A 23,832-nucleotide genomic window follows, 5' to 3' on the forward strand; every position below is an offset into this window, starting at 1 on the left:
ACCCCACAAGCAGAAGCCTGGAGAGTCCAGGTGGAGAAATTCCCCTTGTAGGAAAGGGGCAGCCTTGAGTGAGGCAGAGGAAACTCAAATTTCCCGTTCGCTCTCTGGTGGTGGTGTGGGCGGGGGCGGCGGCGGGGGCGGGGGCGGGGCCGGGAGGAGGACCAGAGAAGCGGTCAAAACTCGGCCCCAGAAGAGGAAGCAACCCTGGACTGAGAGATGGCCAGCCCTAGAAAAGCCCTGGTCTCCCATAGAAGCCCTGCTCTGCCCAGACCAGCCGGCCAACTCCCTAACCCGCTCCAGGATTCACTTTCCCTATAGAAAATGGAAGGGTGGACCGGGCAATTGATCTCGGTCATCCATCAGCCGTCGGGGAAATGGGGGCAGGGAGGTTGGTTCAACCGAACAAAGATCGGATGCCGGCCCTGTATTCAGTCTTGTATTAAGCCTCTCTGGGGAATTACGAGGCGACCACTGTGATGATGCTGGCTCGTGTTGACTCACAGGTGCTGAACGTTTCCGTTTTACCAGCGGTTTATAAAGCACGAGGCCCAGACCAGCATCACCTGGGAACTTGCTAGCTCTGCAAATTCTAGCACCTCACCCGAGACCTACTGACATTCTGGGAGTGGAAGCCCTGCAACCAGTGTCTGAAGGAGCCTTCCAGAAGATTCTGACACTTGCCCAAGTTGGAGCATCCACCGCATGGTACCAAGGTTGTTCCTTCACACCTGCTGTCCCCCTGCCCGGAATGTTCTTTTCCCAGATCTGCGGCCAGCTGTCCTTCTGAGTAAAGAGGATGAATTAAGCTCCGGCCCCTACTTTCACTCTCTCCCCAAACCCCACTGCAGTGATAGTATAAGCGACTGTTTTAAAAGCTACACCAAAAATTGTAAGCCATCAGGGTGGAATGCCAAATATAATTTCCCTAGCCAAATGCCACAGTCAGCACCGTGTCTCAAGCCTCAGTTATTGGTGGCTGCCTGCCCCCCCCCAACTCCGAAAGAGAGTGTGGTGGGTGACAGCCAAAATAGAAGTGTTGGTCTAAAGTAAATTCCCAAAAGAGATATCAGCTCTGCTCCCCTTCAGGGTGGAACCGCAGCTGTTTTGGGTTTTTTGTTTTTTGTTTTTTCCTCCAGACAGCGGATATGGCAGCGTTTCTGGTGGGAGGAACGCAGCTGATGGTAGAAGAATCATGCCAAAAGCATGTGTTAAACAAACGTGTGAACTTGAACGCAGGATTTGAAACTTTCCCACCTTGACCCTTGCCCCCCACTCAGCAGCCGGGATCTGAAAGATGGGGATGGTGGGATCCTTTCTCTGAGGAATCTGACCAACCAGGAAGATAGATAGAAAGATACTGAGGCCAAAAAGCCCTCCCCAGATACCATTGCTCTGTCAAGAAGCTCACAGGCCCCAGGCCAATCTGTTTATTATTAAGCCCTCCCCCACAGCAATGTCCCAGACAAGGGTTGTCTGAGCTGACAAAAAGGAATTCAGAGGACTCCCAGTCAACATCTCGGACAACCCAAATGAAAGTGTCTCTCTCTCGGGCCCTGGTTACATCACCCCGTGACATGACCTTACTAGCAGTTTCCACCATGTGAGATATTCTTGTTCATTTATTTGCTCACTCATGGCTGTTTCCCCCATGAAACTGTTATCTCCCAAAGAGGAGTATCTCCACCTGCCTTGTTTCCAACCTAGAAAATTGCAGGCCTCGATCGTATTGACTGATTGAATGAATAAATGAACGCAGTAGAGCATAGCAGTTACCAGCATGCGCTCTAGAGGTGGACACACTGCAGCCCGACACCGAATGTTTTGATTATTTTCATTTTGAAGCAGCTGGGAAAAGTCAAAAGAAGACTCTTTCCTGATGTGCAAATCATGTGAAATTCAAATTTCAGTGTCCACAAATAAAACTGTATGACACACAGCCACCCTCATTTGTTTCCATATTGTCTGTGGCGATTTTTGCAGAGTGGAGTAGTTACAACAGAGATTGTCTGGCCCACAAAGCCCCAAATACTTACTCTCTCTGGTCCCTTTCAGAGGAAAATTTGCTGCCCCTGTCTAGAGGCTTGAATTTTAGCCCTCAAATTTCTTGCTGTGTGATTTGGGGCAAGCTGCTTCACCTCTCTGAGCCTCACTTTTCACATCTACTAAATGGGAATAAGAGTAGGTCTCAAAGAGCAGCTGAGAGCTTGCTGTGAGCGGTGCCAGGCACATGGCAAATGCTCATTCCAGGTGAGCTGGGTCACTGACGCTTTTCTACAATTCCAATAAGCGGATGTAAAAACACTAAGACTCCAAAAGTTGAAGTCATCGATCCAAGGACTGACAGTGACTGTTCTGAACTCTCTCAATGCCGAGGGGCTTAGCAGAGTTCTATACACCCCCTCCAGAGCGGGGAAACAATGCCTGTCAGGGGAAGGCTCAGGCCGCAACCTGGGGAAGGCTCAGGCCACAGCCAGGGAGCGCCATGACGTATTGTTGTGGTCGGGACATCTGAGATAGGCAGCCCCGCCCACTATGGAGCTCTCAGCACCAGCTGCCTAGCACCCCACGGTTTAGTACAGTTGCACCTCTGTGCTCAGCTGTCTCCCTGAGGTGAGCGTGGGCCCTGGTTTTCCTCACCTGTAGGGGAAAGGCCTGAATTCTCACTGTTGCCATCATAGGGCTCAAAGGAGGGATTGGGCAGGAAGCAGTTGGGGGGTGGCACCCTTCTTCCCTCTCGGAGGCCCAGTGAACAGGCACCTCCTCCAAGAAGTCTGCCTTGATTTTTCCTAGCAAACTCACCTCCTTCTCTCTGGGTTCCCGATTGCCCCCCATCCCGTATGTGGACTCCCCCAGGGTCAACCTTCCACTGGCGTGGATCTTCCACGTCCCCCAGGGGAAAGGCAAAGCCTGAAAGAGACACTTAGTGATTGCCGGGTAAGTGCACAGTGAAAGGGCACGGGACCCCATGGGGGGGCTGTGAACCAAGAAAAGAAGAGAAAAGAGAAGGGAAGGGTTGAGTGAGGTTGGTCTCCAGCCGAGGGGGTATCCACATGTGTTGAAGGAGGAAATCGATGCAGAGAGGGGAACTGTGTTCTCCAAGTTAGTCAGGTCTCTGGAAAAGCTGGGTCCAAGTCTCCTCAGCCCTGGATAGGCCAGGGAAACACAGACCTGGCACAGGAGTGCACCTGTGATATTGGGTAAACACGACAAGGCATGATGGCATAATTAGGCTTCGTGGAGTTGGGGTGTTTATCCAGCTACTCTGGAATTGTGTGTTTCCAGTGTGATGCGTGTTCAGGGATCAGAAAAGGGGACGGGGGGGGGGTCCCATGTGTGCACCAGCCTTGCTTCTGGTTGAGGAACAACAATAGCACAAGGTCCAAACCACTTAACTTCAAATCCCAGCTCTACCTCTTGCTAGTTGTATGATCTCGAGCAAATGCCTTCACCTCTCTGCCTTGAGGTTCCCATCTGAGAAGTCGAGCTAACACAGGGACCACCTGCTAGGATTACTGTCCAGAATCGAGAGCCAGAACAGCACCTGGCATACGGTAGGTGCTCTCCAGGACTAGTCATCACTGCTGCCAGTGGGGCTGACCGTCTGGTGCCTCTGCGTGACTGTAGGCAGGAGTGTGATCTTATGGATGAAGCACCAGGGTCCAGAAACAAGCGCGGACATCTGAGCCAAAAACAGGCAGGAAGTATTCTGAACGGAAATAGCCGAAAGAGTCATTGAAAGAGAAATGGTCAGATTATCACTCATAGAATCAGTTCAGGAATCAAGCTGTTGAGGAGGTTGAGTCATCTCTTTGGGGCTCATTAGAGATCTCTAAGGGCTACGAAAACAAAGAATGCGGATTTGGTTTCAGAGCAAAGATACATTTGCATAGCACATATCTGGAAGATATATTAAAAAGCTAGGGGGACTTAGGAGAGCGATCTGAAAAAGAGATCATGGACCTTTCATGCAAGCTTCCGCCCACCTGCATTTTCCATGTTTGCTTTGTTTTGGTTTTTGTGTGTGTGTTACATACAGAATGGTGGTCAGGTGTGAGCACACAAAGAAAAAAACCAGTGGCCACACACACAAAAATCTTTTAAAGCGAAAAAAATAAGCAGAGAAAGAAAGAAACCGGTGGCCTTAGCTGTTTGGAGGAAGGGAAAATTTAACATCAGTGACATCAAAGGCAGGAAGTGGTGTTTCCCTGCTAATGGCAATGGAAGGATACAGGGATGGGGAAGACCCAGGCAAACCAGGGCGGGCCCTGGGTACCCCTCAGAGGGGCCCCGTCTGTGAAAAACCGGCTCATTCTGCTGGGAAACTAGCCAGCCTGCCCCAGGAAGGAAGCCCCAGCAGGGCTACCACCTGGAAGGGACTCTCCAACTGGCCCGGAGGGGCAGCCACCAGACAGACACCGGTGTACAAAAGACACCCCCATTCAGGCGGTACACAATCACACAAACCGAGACAGACACACAAATACACCACACAGACATAAACACACTCACACACACACACACACACTGAGACACATAAGCATAGATACGCAAGAGTAGCCACCAAAGCTGGCCACAGACACACACAGAGACACAAGGGATACAGGACACACAATCGCAGACCCACAATCACACACATACCAAAACAGTGGTGGACATACACCACACAGGCACATGCTAAGACACGCCCAGAGGTGCAATCATAGATACACGAGATCAGCTGGCCACAAGCACACAAAAGGACACATCCGTGCCCATGATCACACATACCCACTAACGCATAGCCTGGAAGGGTCTCAAAGGCTCTGGGATATGCATTCAGAGACAGACAATATCACATGCCCAGAGACCACCAAAGGCACTCAAGTCACGCACTGACACAGGCTGACCTGGACAGACTGGCAGAGACACAAAGTACAAGAAACCCAGGCCCCGCCCCCAGTGAAGATGCAGGTCCCACCCTTCGAGCCATCCAAGATCCACCCCCTACAGAGGGGACCCAGGCCCTCCTTTTGGGGGCCTATCCCTCCCTCCCTTAAGGAACCTCTGGGTCCCTTTCCTTGGAAGCAACACCCAGTGTAGGCCGCGGGCGACCCCTGGTGGACCGGGCGCCTCAGTCCAGGGCTGCACTGAATGGGTCGTTGGGAGGGGGGCGTCTAGGCTGAAAGGAAGGAAAGGTGCTTCGGCATCGACTGCAAAGCCCGGAGGAAGGTGCGTGGCAACGGGGGAGCGGGGACACGGGCGGCCGGAGCGGGATCAGACGGCCTTGGACAAGGGAACAGAGCGTGGGAAGCAGGAGTGGGATGGAAGACCCTCACCCGTCCCCACTCGGTGCGATCCAGGGTCCCCGAGGGGAGGGTTCTGCTCCGGGGACGGTGGAAGACGCGATAAGCCCGGCGGCGAATTCCCATTGGTCCGCGCCCGACCAATGAGGAACGGCGAGGACTCTCGGCGGGGCGGGGCAAGACAGGGCAACCGTTGATAGAGATGGAAGGGACCCGCCTACCCAGCTTGGCTCTCAGCCCGAAAATGACCACCAGGGAATCGCCCAAGGTCTGCAATGCCCAGCACGGAGACCGCTGGCCCAGGAGGACTCGCGTCAACTCCGATATGACTTTGACCCGCGGAACCCTGAAAAAGGTGGGCTTGCCCCTCCCAGAGTTGATCCCAATCTCCCAAGCCCTGCCCTCTCATCAGCCCCTCCCACTTCTATGTCATTCTCCCAGGCCCCTCCCACTTCCTAGCCATCATTGTCTCAAGCCCTGCCCACCCCCAGTCTCGCCCACTTTCCCATCATTCTCCCTAGGCTCCGCCCACTTCTCAGACAGCAACCTTCCAGGCCTTGCCCACCTTCCTACCCCACCCACTTTTCTACTTTTCTTCGTCCTGCACCATCCTCTCCCCCGTCTCTGCCCTTCTATTGTCTCCTATCTGAAATCCTCGGCCCTGCCCTGGGTTACACTTTTCCAGAACTCCCTGCCCCCTTCCCGGTCCAGGCCTTCGAACCATCCCCATCCTTAGAATGAACTTCCCTGGGGACACCACAGCCTGCGGGTCTCTGAGCATTTTGTCTGAGCATTTAGGCCCCGCCCATTTTGTTTCTCTCTCTACCTTCTTCCAGACCTCACCCACGCTTTCAAGACCTTACCCCAAATCAGTCAAGTCCCTGTATGGGATGGGGGCTCCTAGCTAACGGAGTCAGACAAGCCTCAGTTTCCCCGGCCCCAGGGCCGTCCTCGGGAAGGCCACGCCCCCTTGGTCATCTAATTACTGCCCTACAATGGGACCCCGCCCCTGCCCACCTTGGTCTTCACCATTCAGGCCAGCCTCTCCCCGCTGTATCCGGCCCGACTCTCGAACTCTAATCTCAGTCTGGGTGGGCGTGCCCACCCCTTCGCCCCCCACAGTCGATAAGCTTACCACATACTGTCTTGGCCTTGCCCGAGCTGGTGGTCCGGTACCAGTGCCTGTGGCCGAGGGACCCGCGGAGAACCACCCCCGTGCCATCTGCTGCCACACTGCTGGACCGCCAAGCTGTTGGTGGCTTTGAATGTGTTCTGTCTGCTGCCGGGTGAGCCCCCTCCCCAGCGTCCTTGAGCGCCCCGCACCACCACCATGCGGACACCCAAGGGGCAGCGGAGGGGTCTGTCTTCCTGTCTTTATCTGAGGGTCGCTAGATTGGGGGCTGGCTGCCTGCCCTGGTGTGTGTACTTGGGCTGTGTGTCTTCACATCGGTGTGTTCATCAACATGTTTCCGGGATGTCTGGGTCAATGTGTGTCCGTGTGAATGGGGACGATAGGGACTCTCCACAAGCGTGGCTTTGTGTGTTTACCTGTCTTCCTGGGTCTGGGTGCTGGGTGAGCATCTGGCTGTGCATCTTTTTTTTTTTTCAGTCTTTCATATGATTTTATTTGCTGCATGTCTCTTTGAGTTGTGGATCTGAGTCTATGTGTCTATAGTGGGGGAGGTATGTTTGTATTGTGTATCTCTGTGTATGTTTGACTGTGTATGTTGTGTGCAAGCCCCTGGGTCTGTCCGTATGTCTGGGGCTGGTCTGTGTTGAACTTATATCCATGTGAATGAGTATGATTCTGTGTGTGTATGCTCATGCACACGTGTGTGTGCATGGGTATGTGTGTGTCCCTTCGGGTCTCTGGGTTGCATGTTGTGTTGCATTGGTTTTCGGGGGTGTTGCATTGGTTTTCGGGGGGTGTGTTCATTGTGGGTGACTCCTATGCATGCACTTGATCTATGGGAGCCCGTGACTGTGCATCTGGGCTGGGGGCAGATCCAATGGTATTTGTGTAGCCAGGTGTGTGTGTGGGTCTATATGGGCCTATGTGTATTGTGGGTATATTGTTGCATTATATGTCTGTGTGTGTACATCTGAATCTGGGTGTCTGGGTCAGACTGTGTGGTTGTATTGTATAATTGTGCATGTCAGACCCTGTGTGTTTGGGAATCTGCGTGGCCTGAGCTTGCTTGGGGTCTAGATGTGTGGCTGGCATATACCAGGGCCGCCCCCCCCATTCCCCGGTGGGCAGAGCTAGTGACCAAAACCTCCTCACTGGGGAGGAGAGGCCAGGCTGGGATACTAGCTTTGCCCTCCCAGCCCAGTAAGGGAGCTGGGGACTGTGGGAGGCTGGGTTCCAGCTGCCTGGCTCCACTAAACTTCAGTGGGTGACAGGATGACAGGGTCAAGACAGTGGAGGGAGGCCTGGGTGTAGGCTTTGAGGATGAGTGGGCCAGACAGAGAGCCTGGCACCTGCTGGAGACAAGCCCCTTGGTCTGTCTGAATTCAGGATGGCAGTGTCAGGTGAGGGGCCCTGGACACTGCTCACACACAACTTTGCCACCAGTATCTCCCCTCCCAGCTCAATCAGCCACAGAGCCATGGATATAGACGTGAACACATACACAAATCCCAGATACAAGCACACACATACACCAACACAACACACACATCCATGGACACAATGCATAATCACTCTCTCTCGCTCTCTCTCACACACACACACACACACACACGCACACACACACACACATTGCAGAGAGGAGCACACACACACAGACATGTACCCATGTGTACCACAGACACCTATTCACACCACATATGCATGTCATAGACATAGATACCCATCAACACACACACACACATTCACACACAGACACGCAGAGCCACAATCATACACACATACATCAGGACACACACACATACAGAAAGAGCGAGCCCTTCCACACTTATCCCCTCCTTATATTAACCCCTCACCCATCTCATTCACAGGACTCCACCAGTGAATGGGTCCCTGGGGCTCTGGCCTCCTCTGGCCTCCTGGCCATACTGTGCTCTCTGCGCATGTCCCCATGTCCAGCCTGTGGAGATGCCGGGAGGACAGACTGGCCGGAAGGCCTAAGAAGGGTAAACCTCAGTTGACCCATCCATGAGTCGGGTCATCTCCACCCCCTGCAGTCAGTCTCCCCATCGTGCTGAATGAGACCGGTTTGCTGGTACCCCACATCCAGGGCTTCTTTTGCAATGACACCACCATCCAATACCCCCGAGTGGCCCATTACAGCATCGAAGACTCGGCACTCATAAAGATGGGCTTCTTCATCTCCATCTTCACGGTAAGAGGGTGGCCACTTTCACCTCAGGCCAAGGTGACACAACATGGGAAAGTTCACCTGTTTTTCTGGCAAAGTGGAAACCCCCACCCATTATAGATCTAAGGCAGGAGGAAGTACCACCTCTTTTCCTACTGAAATGGGAAATCTCACTGCTCGATGGCATAAAACTTCTTTCCTTGAGGAAAATGTTAGCCCCCCACTTTTGACATAATATAGAGGAAACACCCACCTCTCTGCCTTAGGTATGGAACAAGAAGTTCAGCCCCTGCCCCCCAGTGGACAGGGAAGCCCCATTCCTTATATGCAGAAGGCAGGAAGCAGTCCTGCCCCTTTTCTGGGGATCTGGGAAATCTCCCCCTTTCAAACATGGAACATCCTGCCTCTTTCTCCCAGTGACAAGGGAAGTTCCATCATTTTCAGGCATTTGGGAGGAAGTCTATCCCTTTTTCCTGGTATAACAGGAAGCCCCACCCCTTTCATATATGAGATGGGAAATCCTGCCTATGTCTGACATAAACTAGGGAGATGACCCACCTCTTTTCCTGGTATAACAGGAAGTCCCGCCCCTTTCAGATATGGGACAGGAAATCCTACCTATGTCTGACATAAACTAGGGAGATGCCCCGCCTCTTTTCCTGGTATAACAGGAAGTCCCGCCCCTTTCAGTTATGGGACACCCCCCCCTCCCTTTTCTTGATGATATGGGAAGCCTTATTGGCTTAGGAAGTCCTGACCATTTCAGGCACAAGGGTGGGAGAAGTCACCCATCTGTGTGCGTGTGTGGGATGGAATGAGAAGCCCCACCCTTTTGCCTGGTTTACTGGGAAAGAACAGCCTCCCTTCCATATGAACCTGTCTGAGACAAAGGGTTGGGGTTTTCCCACTCTTGTTGCGCCCTCGGCCCTCAGCAGTGACCCCTCACCCCTCTCACACGGCCCCACAGATCAGCCTGGGAGAGTTGATTCGTGTCAAGCTCTTGCAGCTGAGCTCGTCAGCCTTCATGAGCGGCACTTACACGGCCATGATCTACAAGCAGCTGGGCACCTTCATTTTTGGCGGCCTGGCCAGCTGCTCCCCGACCAGCATTGCCAAGATGACCACAGGTCACCTGCGGCCCCACTTCCTGGCCACGTGCCTGCCCGACCCAGCCTCCTTTGACCTCGAGAGCGGCTACGTCACCAACTACACCTGCACAGGGCACCCCAAAGACGTCCTCGATGTCAGGCGAGTGGGCGGTCAAGGAGGGGAACCCAGGAGGCATCCCCACCCCACCCCAGCCCCAGCTGATGTCCACCCTGCCCCTGCCCGTCCCCCAGGAAATCCTTCTATTCTGTGGACGCCTCCATCGGGATGTACTCCATGGTGTATTTGGTGGTGAGTGTTGGCCCGAGGTGGGCTGCACACCCGGCAAGGCCAGAAAATACTCCATTGTCCCCCCGCCCGCCCCCACCCCATGCTTGGTGCCTGCAGTGCCAGACACAGCTTCCATAGAGCTTGTGTGTTCCCCCAGAGTCAGGAGGGCGAGAACGGGGAGGGCCCATCTTCTCTTAAGACTCATTCAGCATCCCTGTCCCAGAACAGCAACTTCCAGAACCCTCTGTCTCCCCCTCCCTGCAGCTGGAGAGGACCCATGCCAGGCTGGGTCCATGCCCAGGGCTGGGCTCCACCAAGGGCAGGGGGAAGGGAAATCAGACCCAGCTGAGGTGTAGCTCTAAGTTTTGGGTAATAAAGTGGCAGGAGGAGCAGGGCGGGGGGTGGGGGAACCCCTGGGAAGGAGCCGATGACCCACAGGCATAGACTCGGCTGGCAGAAGCGGATCGCACACGTCGGAGCCAGCCCAGAGCACCCGGGCACCGTGGTGGGCAGACACAACGACACAGAAGCCCTGGCCACAGTGCACGTGATGCTACACGGCTGCCGTCACACCAACAACGTTTTCTTCCTGAAAGGCAGCCCATTCGACTGCCAGCCGGCCCCCCTTTTTTTTAAAGACAAAGTAACAAAGTAACTACAGCCTCCTGTAGTGATAGCAGGGCTTTGGAGCTGGAATGTACATGCTCTATTCCCAGCCTCAACTGTGTGTGACATTGGGTGAGACACTCAATGTCCTTGGGCCTCCATTTCCTCATCTGTCAAATGGGTGTGGAAATAGCACTTGCCCCCTAGGGTTGTGGTTTCATGAGTTAACACATAAATGAGCTGACTCGCTCAAAGTATTTAGAACAGGATCTGCCCTAAAGGTCACTATTATCATTAATAGCAGGCAAAACAGACTCCCTCCGTCCCAGGGGAGCACGCCAACAATGCCAGGAGGTGCACAGACCGACCACACACAGCTAGGAGTCGGGCCTTCCCCTGATTTTATGGACCGAATGGTCAACTTTGTGAACAGAATGTTCTGGGTCTCGGGGAATTCCCCCACCTTTTTTTTTGTTGTTGTTTTCCATTTCAAAACCAAGAGCCCAAACTCTGCATTTTGAGGGCCCCCTGATGAGGCCAACCTGCTTCGATTAGAGATCTGACACTGGCAGAAAGTGGCAGTGCCGGGTCACAGTATGAGCGTATCCGGAGGGCCTCATCTGACTCTTGGGAAATCATTCACCATCTAACAATTCTCCCAATATTGATAGCATGAAGTTCTCTTACAATGATGGTTTCGGAGGCCACAGCCCCTACCCTCTTTAGAGGCTGAAATCCATTTCCATATAAAATTGACAGGCTCAGACAGGCCGGTGGGCACAAAAACGCAGCCGCCGGGTGGAGTCCCTCTGGATACCTGCTCCCAGGGTTTCAAGGCGCTGCCCACCCGCCTTCCAGCTCTAGGTACAGGCCAGTTCCTGGGGACAGAAAATCTGGCTCTTACGGCCCACCATCCAGCTCCTTTTCTTGTCCTTGGCTACATCCGGGTCTTGGACCACGGCACCAACCCTACGATGCCATCTTCGGATTCTTGCAGGGAGCTTTGATGGTTTTCTGGGTGGTGAGTGATGCCGTGGGGCACCTGGGTACCAGGGAGGCTCTGCTTGCCCGAGAGCCATTGGGTACACCTGGCACTCCTCATCTCCCAGGAAGGGAGCCCGGGAGAGGCCAGACTGAAGAGGGAGCGGCCTTGGGGTGTAGGTGACGTCAGCCCACCCCAACCCCTCCCCACTTCATCCCTGCGGGCTTTCTACATCTTGGGCGTTGTCAAGTCCCAGAAGCTCCAGGTGCTAGAAGACCACCCATCCCCTGCTCGCCACTTTCCTCCTCATTTCCCCTCTCTGTATTCCTCCCCTGAGGGCCCTCAGGGAACCCAAGGGATGCCCCGATTCAGAGAAAGATAGAGGGCGCCCATTGCTCACCAGAACCTGTGCTCTCCAGGGGGCTATCCCTACCAAGGTGGGCTAATCCAGGAAGCCCCACCTCCCTGGAGCTCAGCCCTGACCCCAAATCAGCCTTGCCCTGGTGGGGTGACACAGGAAGCCCCATTTTTCTGGGGCTGAACCCCAAATCAGCCCCTCCCAGCAGGGCCACTTCCACTTTTATGTTTTGATGATTCTTGATATATTAAATAATAAAATGCCAACACAGGGTTTATGAATTTTTGACAGATATTAACATGCGTTGATGGACTTCCTATTTCAATCCAGGAACCAGGTCTCGTGGATCAACCGTAAGAACATTTGATAACCTCAGAAGTCTCAATCAGGTTTCTCGACCTCGGCTATTGCCATTGGCATTTGGGGCCAGATTATCCTTTGCTGCAGAGGCCAGCCCTGTGCACTGTAGGACGCTGAGCAGCCTCCCTAGGCTCCACCCACTGGATGCCAATAACAGCCCCAAGTTGTAAAGATCAAAAATGACTCCAGACATTGTCAAGTTTCCCCTGTGTGTTGGTGGGGCGGGGGGTGGAGAATCACCGCCAGCTGAGAATTTCTGGCTTAGGGGATTCTGCTGACCCCCAGGAGACTGTGCTCCGTAATCATCTGACCTACTGAAGTCCCAGGATGCTGTACACGTTTAAATCACAGAGGGAGGAAGTCATTCACAGCTGCTGGGGGGAGGGGGAGGGGGATCACCCTCGTTTGTACTGTCTGATCCATCAGGAGTTTATTCTGGTGTCTAGTGTGAGCCTAAAGATCTAACTCAGTTGTTTTTTGTTTGTTTGTTTTTCTCAAATAACAGTGTTTCTCAACCTTGAGCACTATTGACATTTGGACCAGATAATTCTTTGGGGGGAGGGGGAGACTGTCCTGTGCACCCTAGAATGTTTAGCAACATCCACTCACTAGATGCCAGTAACACACACATACACCCATCCAGGCATAACAACCAAAAACATCTCCAGACATTGCCAAGTGTCCCTACGGGGCAGAATCGCTCCCTGTTGAGAACCACAAAATTGGAAGCCACTGGTGAGAGCGTGAGGTCCCAGCCCTTCAGCCGACCTGGCTAATCCCACCCCCACCCGGCAGTAGCCAGAAGCCGTGGAGGAGGAGGGAGAGGCTTCCAGGGATGGCAGAGCCGGAGGCTGCCAGCAGAAAGTGGCCCCAAGAAGTCTGGCCTTCGCTTGTGGGGCAGCACAGGAAGTCTTGCCCATGATTACAATAATAATTGTAATACTAATAGCTACAATTTATCGTTTACTCTGCGAGGGGAAACCGGGGCCATCTTGTTAACTGGGCCATCTTTGGACCCTCTCAACCACCTAGAGGGTTCCTGACAGCCCCATCTTGCAGGAAATTCAGCCAGAGGGAAGCCAAGTGGCCTGTGCAAGGTCATAATAGTAATAAATGCAAAGGCAGGACGATGGATTGGAATAAATTATAACAATGGAGCAGAGAGGTGCCGATCTGGGGGGAGTAAGGCAGCCCGCCGGAAGCCCTCTATCCCCGCAGTATGTAATCCAGCTATAAGTCTTAATCTTTGATGTTCGACCCCAGACAAGGCTGAGGGTGACCCCACCTGCGACAGACCCAAAGCCCAACCGAGGTGTCCAGGGGGAGCGAACAGTCCCCCCCAAACCTCCATCAGCTTCCAAAAGCATCCGCAGTCAAACATGGAAGGGAAATCGTGGTTTTACTTACTACCCAGCTTCAAGACAAGTCCTGCAGAAACCGACTGCCCCCTCCTCCCAAAACTGTCGGCTGCTCCGGAGCGGCCAGCTCGGCCCCACTAGCAGCCCTCTCGGTTAATGCGAGGGTCTGGCGAACGGCCCCACTAGGAGCCCTCTCGGTTAATGCGAGGGTCTGGCGAACGAGAACTAAACGGAATGGGGAGGGAGGCTTGGGACGGAGAAACTGAGGCAGGGTCGTTCGGGGCGAGAGCCGGGAGAGGCAGAATCTCCCGGCTGCTTGTTTACCGGGCGCTCTCCCTCCCCCCGCCCAATCCCTGCAAAACCCGGGTCGCCAGGCCTGGCTGGGGGCGGGAGGGGTGGGATGGAGGAAGATGGTACTGTTGGTGCCTGAGAGGCTTCACCCCCCGCCACGGCCCGGGGTGGGGGGCGCACGGAGCCCCGGCTCGCCCCAGCCCCTGCCCCCAGAGGTCTCCCGGCGGCAGGGGAGGGGTATCCGTCAATCCCCGCACCCTCCGTCCCGGGGCGGGACCGGGGGGCGGAGCGGGCCGGTGACCTGCAGTGACGCGAGCCCCGCCCGCTCATATAGAGGCGCCCCGGGAGCGCAGGGACCGTGCTTCGCCGCCGCCGCCGCGTCCACCACCCGCCTCGCTGCCGCAGTTCCCAGCATCAGCAACAGCGCCGCCGTGTCCACCATCAGCGCCGCCGCCATGCGGGAGATCGTGCACCTGCAGGCCGGCCAGTGCGGCAACCAGATCGGAGCCAAGGTACGCGAGGGACCGGGCCTGGGGAGGAGGTCGAGAGATGCGGAGCGCGGTCCACCGAGCTCCGCAGAGCTCCTTCACTATGGGCCTTTTGGGGAACGGGGCCCCCCAGGAGGCCAGCACCCCAGGGACGGTGGGGAAGGGCGCAGGGGGCAGGGCCAAGCTGGGAACAAAGAGGCCCATGGGGGTGGGGCCCAGGCTTCTGTCCGCTTGCCACAGCTGGCCTCACAGCTGGCCCACTGTCCCCTCCACACGCACAAAGAGACCCCGCCCCTCCCCACGGCAGCAGCCAGGGAGCGCTGACCCCAGCCCGCTGGGCTGCGGTGGTGAGTCTGCTCCACCCCGCCCCCACCGCTCCCTTCTTGCTGCCTCATCCTCGTCCGCCCACTCTGCCTCTAGGTTCCACACTCACCTTGCCTGGGGGACAGGTGGCAGCTAGGGAGGTGAGTGGGGGTCCTGAGCCCAGAAGATGGAGGTGGGGCAGACCTGGCCACCGGCTCCACCTTCTTGGTCCTTACCACCGCCCTCCCCCCCCAGTTTTGGGAGGTGATCAGTGATGAGCATGGCATCGATCCCACTGGCACATACCATGGGGATAGTGACCTGCAGCTGGAGAGAATCAACGTGTACTACAATGAGGCCACAGGTAAGGGGCAGGGGGCACCTGCCAGAGTGGGGGTGGCGAGGGCCTGGGAGGGGACAGGATACTGGCTCCTGGCGCTGACCAAGCTGCTCTCCATCTGCTTCTCTGCAGGAGGAAATTACGTCCCCAGAGCTGTGCTGGTGGACCTCGAGCCGGGCACCATGGACTCTGTCCGCTCAGGTCCCTTCGGCCAGATCTTTCGTCCTGACAACTTTGTGTTTGGTGAGTCACCATCATGAGACACAGGCAGGGAAGCCCCCACTCCCCAGATTCTTTCACTTCCACATGCTTGGTGAAAATTCTTCACCTAGCATCTAGACTCAGAAACCCAGAGGCCAGCGGGGAAAGCGGATACACAGGCCACTGTGGGAATCCAGGGGAGGCGCAGGGTAGGGAAGGCTTCCCGGAGAAGGTAGCATTTTAATTTAACAGTATGGACCTGAGCCAGACTGCGGTGTTCAAATCCCTGTTCTGCCACATCATGCAGTCGACAAACACTTATTAGCACCTACTGCATACCAGGCCCTACTGTACCCCCTGGGAATATAGCCAAGAATAAAACAGATAAAGCTCTCTGCCCCCACCCCCAAGCTGGTGGAGGGAGCTGGGAAGATAAGTAAATGGGAAGAGAAGAGAAATAAGTCAAACTCAGCCACTGATTGAGGCATCTTGGTGATTTTGGACAGGCCCTTCAATCTCTCTGTGCCTGTCTCCTCATCTTTCAAACAGGGATTATACAAAAACTTACTTTTCAGGATTGTGAGACTTAAAGCCACTAACACGTATAAAGAACTCAGAACAATGCCTAGCACAGAGGAAAAGATAACTAAGCATTTGATGTTCTGTTGTCATTTTTATTATCATTATTAATGTCTGCAGCCTAAAAGATGAATAGGACTAGGGTTGACCAAAAGGCAATGAAGGGAGGAAAGGTGTGTAAGACAGAGGGAACAGCATATGTGAAGACAGTGGGCACATTTGCAGCCCTCAGATTGAAGGGGCCTGCGCACTCTGAACAACCGTGTAGGAAACATTTCCTGGTACCTCTAGGTCAAGCTAACTGCACATCCCCACCTGACATCAGGCCCCAGGCTCCCCCTCCCCCAGGCCCCTCCTCCTAGTACACAGTAGTTTACTCTGGAGTCTAGGGATTGACGGGACAAGCTATGTGACCTTGGACGAGTGACTTCCCCTCTCTGGTCTGTGCAAAGATTCAGGAAGATAATGATGGTCATGTGTGGGTATGACGCACAATAGGTCCTCAGGAAGTGGCTGTGGAAAGACTAAATGAGGTTGACCAAGAGATGTGAGGGATTCTAGGATGATTATGGCTCCAGTCGGGCCAAAAAGATTCTGTGGCCTCTGGTAGGTGAGGCAGGGGAGGTGGTAGAAAAGTGTGGACTCAGGAGCCAGACCACCCAATTCAAATCCTATTCCCTCAGAGGAGGTGACATTGAACAGAGACCTGAAGAGTCAGTCAGGGGAGTACCTGGGGTTAGAGCATTCCAGGCAGAGGGCACAGCACATGCAAAGGCCCTGGGGCAGGACCAGGCCTGGTGTGTTGGAGGAACAGTGAGGAGGCCCATGTGGCTGGAGCAGGGTGAGGGAAGGGGAGAGAGGGAGGAGGGGAGGGCAGGGAGGGGATGGGGGCAGGTCGTGCAGGGCCTTGTAGGCTGTAGGGAAGATTTGGGCTTTTATCCCGGGGAGGTGGGAATCCTGGAGGGCTGTGGACAGAGAAGGAACAGGACCTGACTCAGGTGCTCACTGGTGCCCTCTGGCTGCTGCAAGGAGAACAGACTGGGGGGAGGCTGTGGGAGGACCAAGGCAGAAGCAACTCTCCTGATCCAGATGGGCAATGAGGGGGCCAGACCAGGATGGAAGCAGAGGAGGGGGCAAGAAGAAATGTTACCTGCTCACAAAAATACCAGCCAATATTCTAATCCTAATCCTTGTCCTCTGGAGCTTGCATTCCCCAGTGAAATTACAGACAATAAACATGACCAATTAAAAAAAACAGGTTTATCACTTCTGCGGAGGATAACGAAGTCCTAAAGAAGGGGAAAGAGGGAGCCATGTAGGTATCTGAGGGAACAGCATTCCAGGCAGAGGGAACAGCATATGCAAAGGCCCTGAGGCAGGACTGTGCCGGGTGTGTGGCAGGGACAGCAAGGAGGCCTGTGTGCTTGGGGCAGAGTGAGCAAGGGGGAGAGAGGGAGGAGGGGAGGGCAGGGAGGGGACGGGGCAGGTCATTCAGGGCCTTGTGGGCCGAAGGGAGGATTTAGGCTTTTACTGAAAGATGAAAGAACTGGGGTGATTTTGAGCTAAGGCAGAACATGATTTAGGTTTTATCAGAATCCTTCTGGCTGCTGGGTGAAGGGAAGCAAGGATGGAACCCGAGAGAACAAGTCATAATAATAACAGTAATAATAGTAATAATGATTTTGTTATTATTATTCAACTACTAGGATGGCTGGGAGCGGGGTGGAGGGTGGGCTTTCCCCATATCAGCCTGGGTGTCCCCTCCCCTTCCCTCTTCAGGCCAGTCTGGAGCTGGCAACAACTGGGCCAAGGGCCACTACACAGAGGGTGCCGAGCTGGTGGACGCGGTCCTGGACGTGGTCCGGAAGGAAGCCGAGAGCTGTGACTGCCTGCAGGGCTTCCAGCTGACCCACTCGCTGGGCGGGGGCACGGGGTCCGGGATGGGCACCCTCCTCATCAGCAAGATCCGCGAGGAGTTCCCGGACCGCATCATGAACACCTTCAGCGTGGTGCCCTCGCCCAAGGTGTCGGACACGGTGGTGGAGCCCTACAACGCCACCCTGTCCGTGCACCAGCTGGTGGAGAACACAGACGAGACTTACTGCATCGACAACGAGGCGCTGTACGACATCTGCTTCCGCACCCTGAAGCTGACCACGCCCACCTACGGGGACCTCAACCACCTGGTGTCGGCCACCATGAGCGGGGTCACCACGTGCCTGCGCTTCCCGGGCCAGCTCAACGCCGACCTGCGCAAGCTGGCCGTGAACATGGTGCCCTTCCCGCGCCTGCACTTCTTCATGCCCGGCTTCGCGCCGCTGACCAGCCGGGGCAGCCAGCAGTACCGGGCGCTGACGGTGCCCGAGCTCACCCAGCAGATGTTCGACGCCAAGAACATGATGGCCGCCTGCGACCCGCGCCACGGCCGCTACCTGACCGTGGCCGCTGTGTTCCGGGGCCGCATGTCCATGAAGGAGGTGGATGAGCAGATGCTGAGCGTGCAGAGCAAAAATAGCAGCTACTTCGTGGAGTGGATCCCCAACAACGTGAAGACGGCCGTGTGCGACATCCCGCCCCGCGGCCTGAAGATGGCCGCCACCTTCATCGGCAACAGCACGGCCATCCAGGAGCTGTTCAAGCGCATCTCGGAGCAGTTCACGGCCATGTTCCGGCGCAAGGCCTTCCTGCACTGGTACACGGGCGAGGGCATGGACGAGATGGAGTTCACCGAGGCCGAGAGCAACATGAACGACCTGGTGTCCGAGTACCAGCAGTACCAGGACGCCACGGCCGAGGAGGGGGAGTTTGAGGAGGAGGCCGAGGAGGAGGTGGCCTAGGGCCGCCTCCATCACTTCACATCAGCGCCCTGCTAGGATGCTGACCTTTGACCCCCCAAGAACCCCCTGCTTCACCTCCCAGCCTGACTCCCCTCTGACCCTACAACCTTGCACCTCTTCCCCGGCCAACCTTTGACCCTTGAGCCCCACTTTATCTCTGACCCCCCTTGAACTCTCCCACCTTGGACACCCCCATGAGCCCAGCTTCACTTCTGACCCTACAAGCCCCACCTTTAACTCCATGTTCCCTCCTTCACCCCTGACCTCTCCACCCTTGACCTCCCCACGAGCCCCATTGCACCCCCCAGACCTATAAGCCCTGGTTTACTTCAACTCCTCCTTCTGAGTCTCTCCCTTCATCTCTGAACTTGCCTCACCTTTGACCCCACAAGTCCCACCCGCCCTCTGAACTGACTACCTTTCTGGCTTCCATGACCCCCCATTTCCTTCCTGAATTCACTCCCGTCAGCTCCCGCCGACCTTGGTTTTCCAGGGGTGCTGCTGGGGGAGAAAGAAGCCCTGGAGCATGTGGGCAAGAGAGGCTGCTCCCCGACCCTCCCCCCGCCTCACCCTCAATAAATTAATTGTTGTCCTGCCGTGTTTCTGCCGAGTGTACTTTTCATCATCCTGTAGGAAGGTCACGTGAGGGCTCCTCCCTATGGGATGGAGGTGGGTGCTGAAGGAACTTCTAGTCTGGGGGTGGGGAGAGGGCAGAGATTTCAGAGTCAGACAGACCAGGCTACGCCACTAACTCAGCCTCTGGTGTTGAGCAAGATGCTGGCCCACTCTGAGCCTCGACTGGCTCACCTGTAAAATGGGCTCATATGTTTTCCCCCCATGCACCACCTCAAGGATGTTTGTAAGGACTCAAGGGCACAGTACCTGGCACTGGGTGGGTTCTTAGTGATGGAGATGCTGCCACTCTCTGTGGGGCATTTTGCAAGAATGGAAAGCTGGAGGGGGGAGTCTCTAGGGAAGGAAGCTGGGTAGTTGGCAGCTGGGGGTAGTGCCTGAGGGGCAGTCCTGCCAGAGTCACTGATATGTGTGAAGCACTTTGATGGCCTGGCACATGCCTTATCTCATAAACCTCACACCAACACTGTAAGATCTGAACTTTTAGAGAATTCCCTGGCGGTCCAGTGGTTAGGACTCCTCACTTTCACTGCAGAGGGCGCAGGTTCGATCCCCAGTCGGGGAACTAAGGTCCCACAATCTGCACAGCGCGGCCAAAAAACAAAGATCTGAGCTTTTAGAGAGACAAAGTATATAAGTTAGCTCTTGCTGAGTAACAAATTACCCACCCCCAAAAAAATATAGGGGCTTAAAACAACAGCAGTTATTTATTTTGCTCCCAACTCTGCAATTTGGGCAGGGCTTGGCAAGGCAGCTTATCGGTGCTCCCTGTGGCATCAGCTAGAGAATCCTGCTGGAGGCTGAGGGATCTCCTTTCAAGGTGGCTCACTCACATGACTGCCAAGTTGATGCCTCGGGGCTCAGCAGGGGCAGGTAGAAGGAGGGTGTCAGTACCCCTCCATAGTCTGCTTGGGCTTCCTCACAGCATGGTGGCTGGGTTCTCCAAGAACAAACATTCTGAGAGAGCAAGGCAGAATTCATTGCATGTTTCTGACTTAACTTTAGGGGTTGCTTGGTGTCCTGAGGACTCCTAATTGAGGTGTTCACAAAGCCCTGTTTAGGTTCAAGGGGATGGACTACAGACTGCACCTCTTGAGAGTAGAGTGGCAAGATTCTAGAAGAGCATGTGGGACGGAAGATACAGCTATGGCCAGCTATGGAAATTACAAAGTATCTTGTCCATGGTCCCAGGGCTATGAAGCAGTGACCTGGTATTCAAACGCTGGCCGTTTAAGTCTAGAACTCTGATGGCATTTTATCCGCCAGGGTTCAGTGCAGGGACCATTCTAGGCATATCAAGCAGAAAGGGATTGGATACAAGGATTTAGGAGCTTACAACATCGTTGGAGGGGCTGAGAGAGGGGGCTATAGGCCGGTGCTTAAACTTTAGTGTGCAAAAGCGTCACCAGGACGGCTTTGAAAGAACGCAGCTTCCTGAGTTCCATCGTATAGTTTCTGATTCAATGGTGGGGGGGAGGGGGGGAGACTTTGCATTTTTAACAAGCTCCCAGGTGATGCTGATTAACGCTGCCTGTGAGCCCACCTTTTGAGCAGCCCCGGAATAAGTTGGAACAGCACCCTGGGAGCTGCTTCTCTGCACAGTGGAGATCAGGAGGCTGCCACCGGAACCGTTGAGTTCAGAAACACCGCCCAACACCCACAAATCCACAGAGACAGGTCCGCTAGAGTGCTGAACAAAAATTAATTAAAGTGAATTTAAAATAATTTTAAATAATTAAACACACACACAGAGTTCTGCCTCACTTCTACCTTCCAAATCTCTCCTGAGCGTTTCTCATTGGTAGAACCTAATCTGCATCCAGAACCAGAGCTGCAAAGAAGTCTGGGAAATGTAGTTCCCCCCTCCCCCAGCTTCTGGTACAGAGAAAGGCCAACAAGAGGGATGCTGAGAGCCAATTAACTTTTTCCACCAGGCTCTTCGCTGGACCACCAGCCCCCTCCCTGGGTCCCATTTCAACCAGGAGGAAGGAGAAGCATGGGGAAGGCAACCTGCGAAATCCAGCCTGCAGCCACCGTCATCTCGGCAGGCCCAGCCCAGCACTGGGCGGTGGGGCAGAAAGACGACGAACTAGGCAGTGAGCTTGGCTGTCTTTATTATCCCAAACCTAATGTAGCCCCAGAAGAACTCCCTATTCTGCCCAACTAAATCCCCTTCGCCGAGAAACCGCACCTCCCGTGCGCTCAAATCCTGCGTCTGGAAGTCAGCCTGGACTCATTGTTTTCTGGGCCCGGCACATTCTTCTTATCTTTTGCTGAATCTGATACCGACCAGGGTTCTTGGCCTTCCCCAATCAACAGAAATTGACTGGAGCCCAGACAAGAAATTCAGGCAAGGCTTTATTGGGGCACCTGCAGCAGCAGGAGGGAGCGAGAACAAATGAGTTTCCTTTGCTTGTTCACTTGCTGAGCAGGGGTGCAGGGGGGCGAGCTGGTTCTCTATATGGGGTGAGGGTAGCAGGGTGTGTCCAGGGGGTCGGGCCGAAGCGATGGCTTAGGGGGCTTGCCCATCCCCTCTGGTGGTGTTGAGTGCACGGGGCATGCCCAGTACCTTGCTTTTGCTCCCAACACCCTGTTTTTGCTCCAGGCTTTTCAAAAGTGGCAATTGGGTTTTCTTGGTCTCTTTGCATATTTTGGGTCCAGAATTTGCCCCAACTGCACATGTACTGAGTTATTTTTAGTCCCATATAGTTTCCTTGTATTTTGTTGCTCAAAGAGAGGTGTATCCAGGGCCAAGCACTGCAGCAAAGGGTCCCAGGTCCCAGCCTGTCTCAAGTCGAGTTGTCTCTGTCTCCAAAATGTAACCTGGGGACTTCCCTGGTGGTCCGGTGGTAAAGAATCCGCCTTCCAATGCAGGGGACACGGGTTCAATCCCTCGTAAGAGAACTAAGATCCCACATACCACAGGGCAACTAAGCCCGCACGCCACAACAATTGAGCTCGCGCACCTCAACTAGAGACCCTGCGTGCCGCAAACTGCAGAGCCCACGTGCTCTGCAGCCTACGTGCCACAACTAGAGAGAAGCTCGTGTGCCACAAGGAAGAGCCTGTGCACCGCAACCAAAGATCCCGCGTGCCCGCAACTAAGACCCTATGCAGCCAAAAATAAATTAAATAAATAAATAAATAATAAAATAAATCTTAAAAAAAAAAATCTATCCTGAATTTGACCCCCTCCTCTCCAGCCGTCTATACTCTGGTCTAAGCCACCATTGTTGTTCACCCAGGCAATTCCCCCTCATCACTTCCCTGGGCTCCCTGCTGCCACCCCTGCCCTCTGCAGTGTGCAGCGTCCTCCTTCTACAGCAGCCAGAGAGGAACCTTTATATGAAAATCACAACCCTCCCTCCCGCAGTTCCCATGCTACTCAGACTGAAACCTAAACTTCTCACCTTGGTCTCCACTCGCTGATGACTGATGATGACAACCTCATCCCCCTCCCCTTCCCTCCCTAAGCTGAAACTACTGTGGCCTTTATGCGCTTGATCATATCCAGTTCAATCCAACCTCAGGGCCTTTGCACATGCCGTTCCTGCTCCTTCTTTCCCCCCCCCCCCCGAGGTGCACATGACCGGCCCCTTCTCGTCCACAGATTTCAGTTCAAAGGACACCGCCTCAGAGCAGCCTTCCCTGGCAACTCTAAATTGTATCCAGTCACTCTGCCTCTTTTATCTTGTTCCGTTTCCCTGAGAGCACCTACCAGTAACTCAAATTATCTCGTCTATTTGTAGATTTGTTTCTTTTATCTGTCCCCTGCCCTACCCACCGGAATGTAAGCTTCAAGGAAACTTAACTACCTTGCTCACCACGTGCGTAGAACAGTTTATACCACACAGATACTCAGTAATTCTTTGCTGAATGAACGAGCAAGTGAATCCACGTGTTGTGAGGTGTATTGTTTTCCTCTTTTTTTTTTTTTTTTTGCGGTATGCGGACCTCTCACTGTCGTGGCCTCTCCCGTTGCAGAGCACAGGCTCTGGATGCGCAGGCTCAGCGGCCATGGCTCACAGGCCCAGCTGCTCCGCGGCATGTGGGATCTTCCCGGACCGGGGCACGAACCCGTGTCCCCTGCATCGGCAGGTGGACTCTCAACCACTGCACCACCAGGGAAGCCCTTTTTTTTTTAATAAAGATGTATGAAGTTTATTTATTTATTTATTTATTTATTTACCGTCTGTGTGGTGAGGCTTGTGGGATCTTAGCTCCCTGACCAGGGATCGAACCCAGGCCCTTGGCAGTGAAAGCGTGGAGTCCCAACCACTGGATCGCCAGGGAAGTCCCTGTTTTCCTCCTCTTAAAGTGAGAAAATATGGGAATTCCCTGGCGGTCCAGTGATTAGGACTCCTAGTTTTCACTGCTGAGGGCCCGGGTTCAATCCTTGGTTGAGGAACTAAGATCCCACAAGCCATGCGGTGTGGCCAAAAAATTTAAAAAATAAAAAATAAAAATTTTTTAACTATAGCAAGAAAACAAAGACACAGGGAGGTGGAAGGTGGTTT

At 54.4% G+C, this 23,832-nt stretch overlaps 1 protein-coding gene across 1 annotated transcript; it reads left to right on the forward strand.

Annotated features, from left to right (window-relative positions):
• The first annotated feature begins 14,301 nt into the window (after nucleotides 1-14,301).
• Nucleotides 14,302-19,198, forward strand: TUBB4A (tubulin beta 4A class IVa). Its single transcript, XM_060145414.1, has 4 exons — nucleotides 14,302-14,446; nucleotides 14,981-15,089; nucleotides 15,198-15,308; nucleotides 17,625-19,198. Exons 1-4 carry the CDS (start codon nucleotides 14,390-14,392, stop codon nucleotides 18,680-18,682), a joined length of 1,335 nt encoding a protein of 444 aa, XP_060001397.1. The 5' UTR covers nucleotides 14,302-14,389; the 3' UTR covers nucleotides 18,683-19,198.
• Nucleotides 19,199-23,832: the final 4,634 nt, after the last annotated feature.

This window comes from Lagenorhynchus albirostris, chromosome 3 (assembly GCF_949774975.1).
Source record: "Lagenorhynchus albirostris chromosome 3, mLagAlb1.1, whole genome shotgun sequence".
NCBI classification, from domain to species: Eukaryota; Metazoa; Chordata; class Mammalia; order Artiodactyla; family Delphinidae; genus Lagenorhynchus; species Lagenorhynchus albirostris.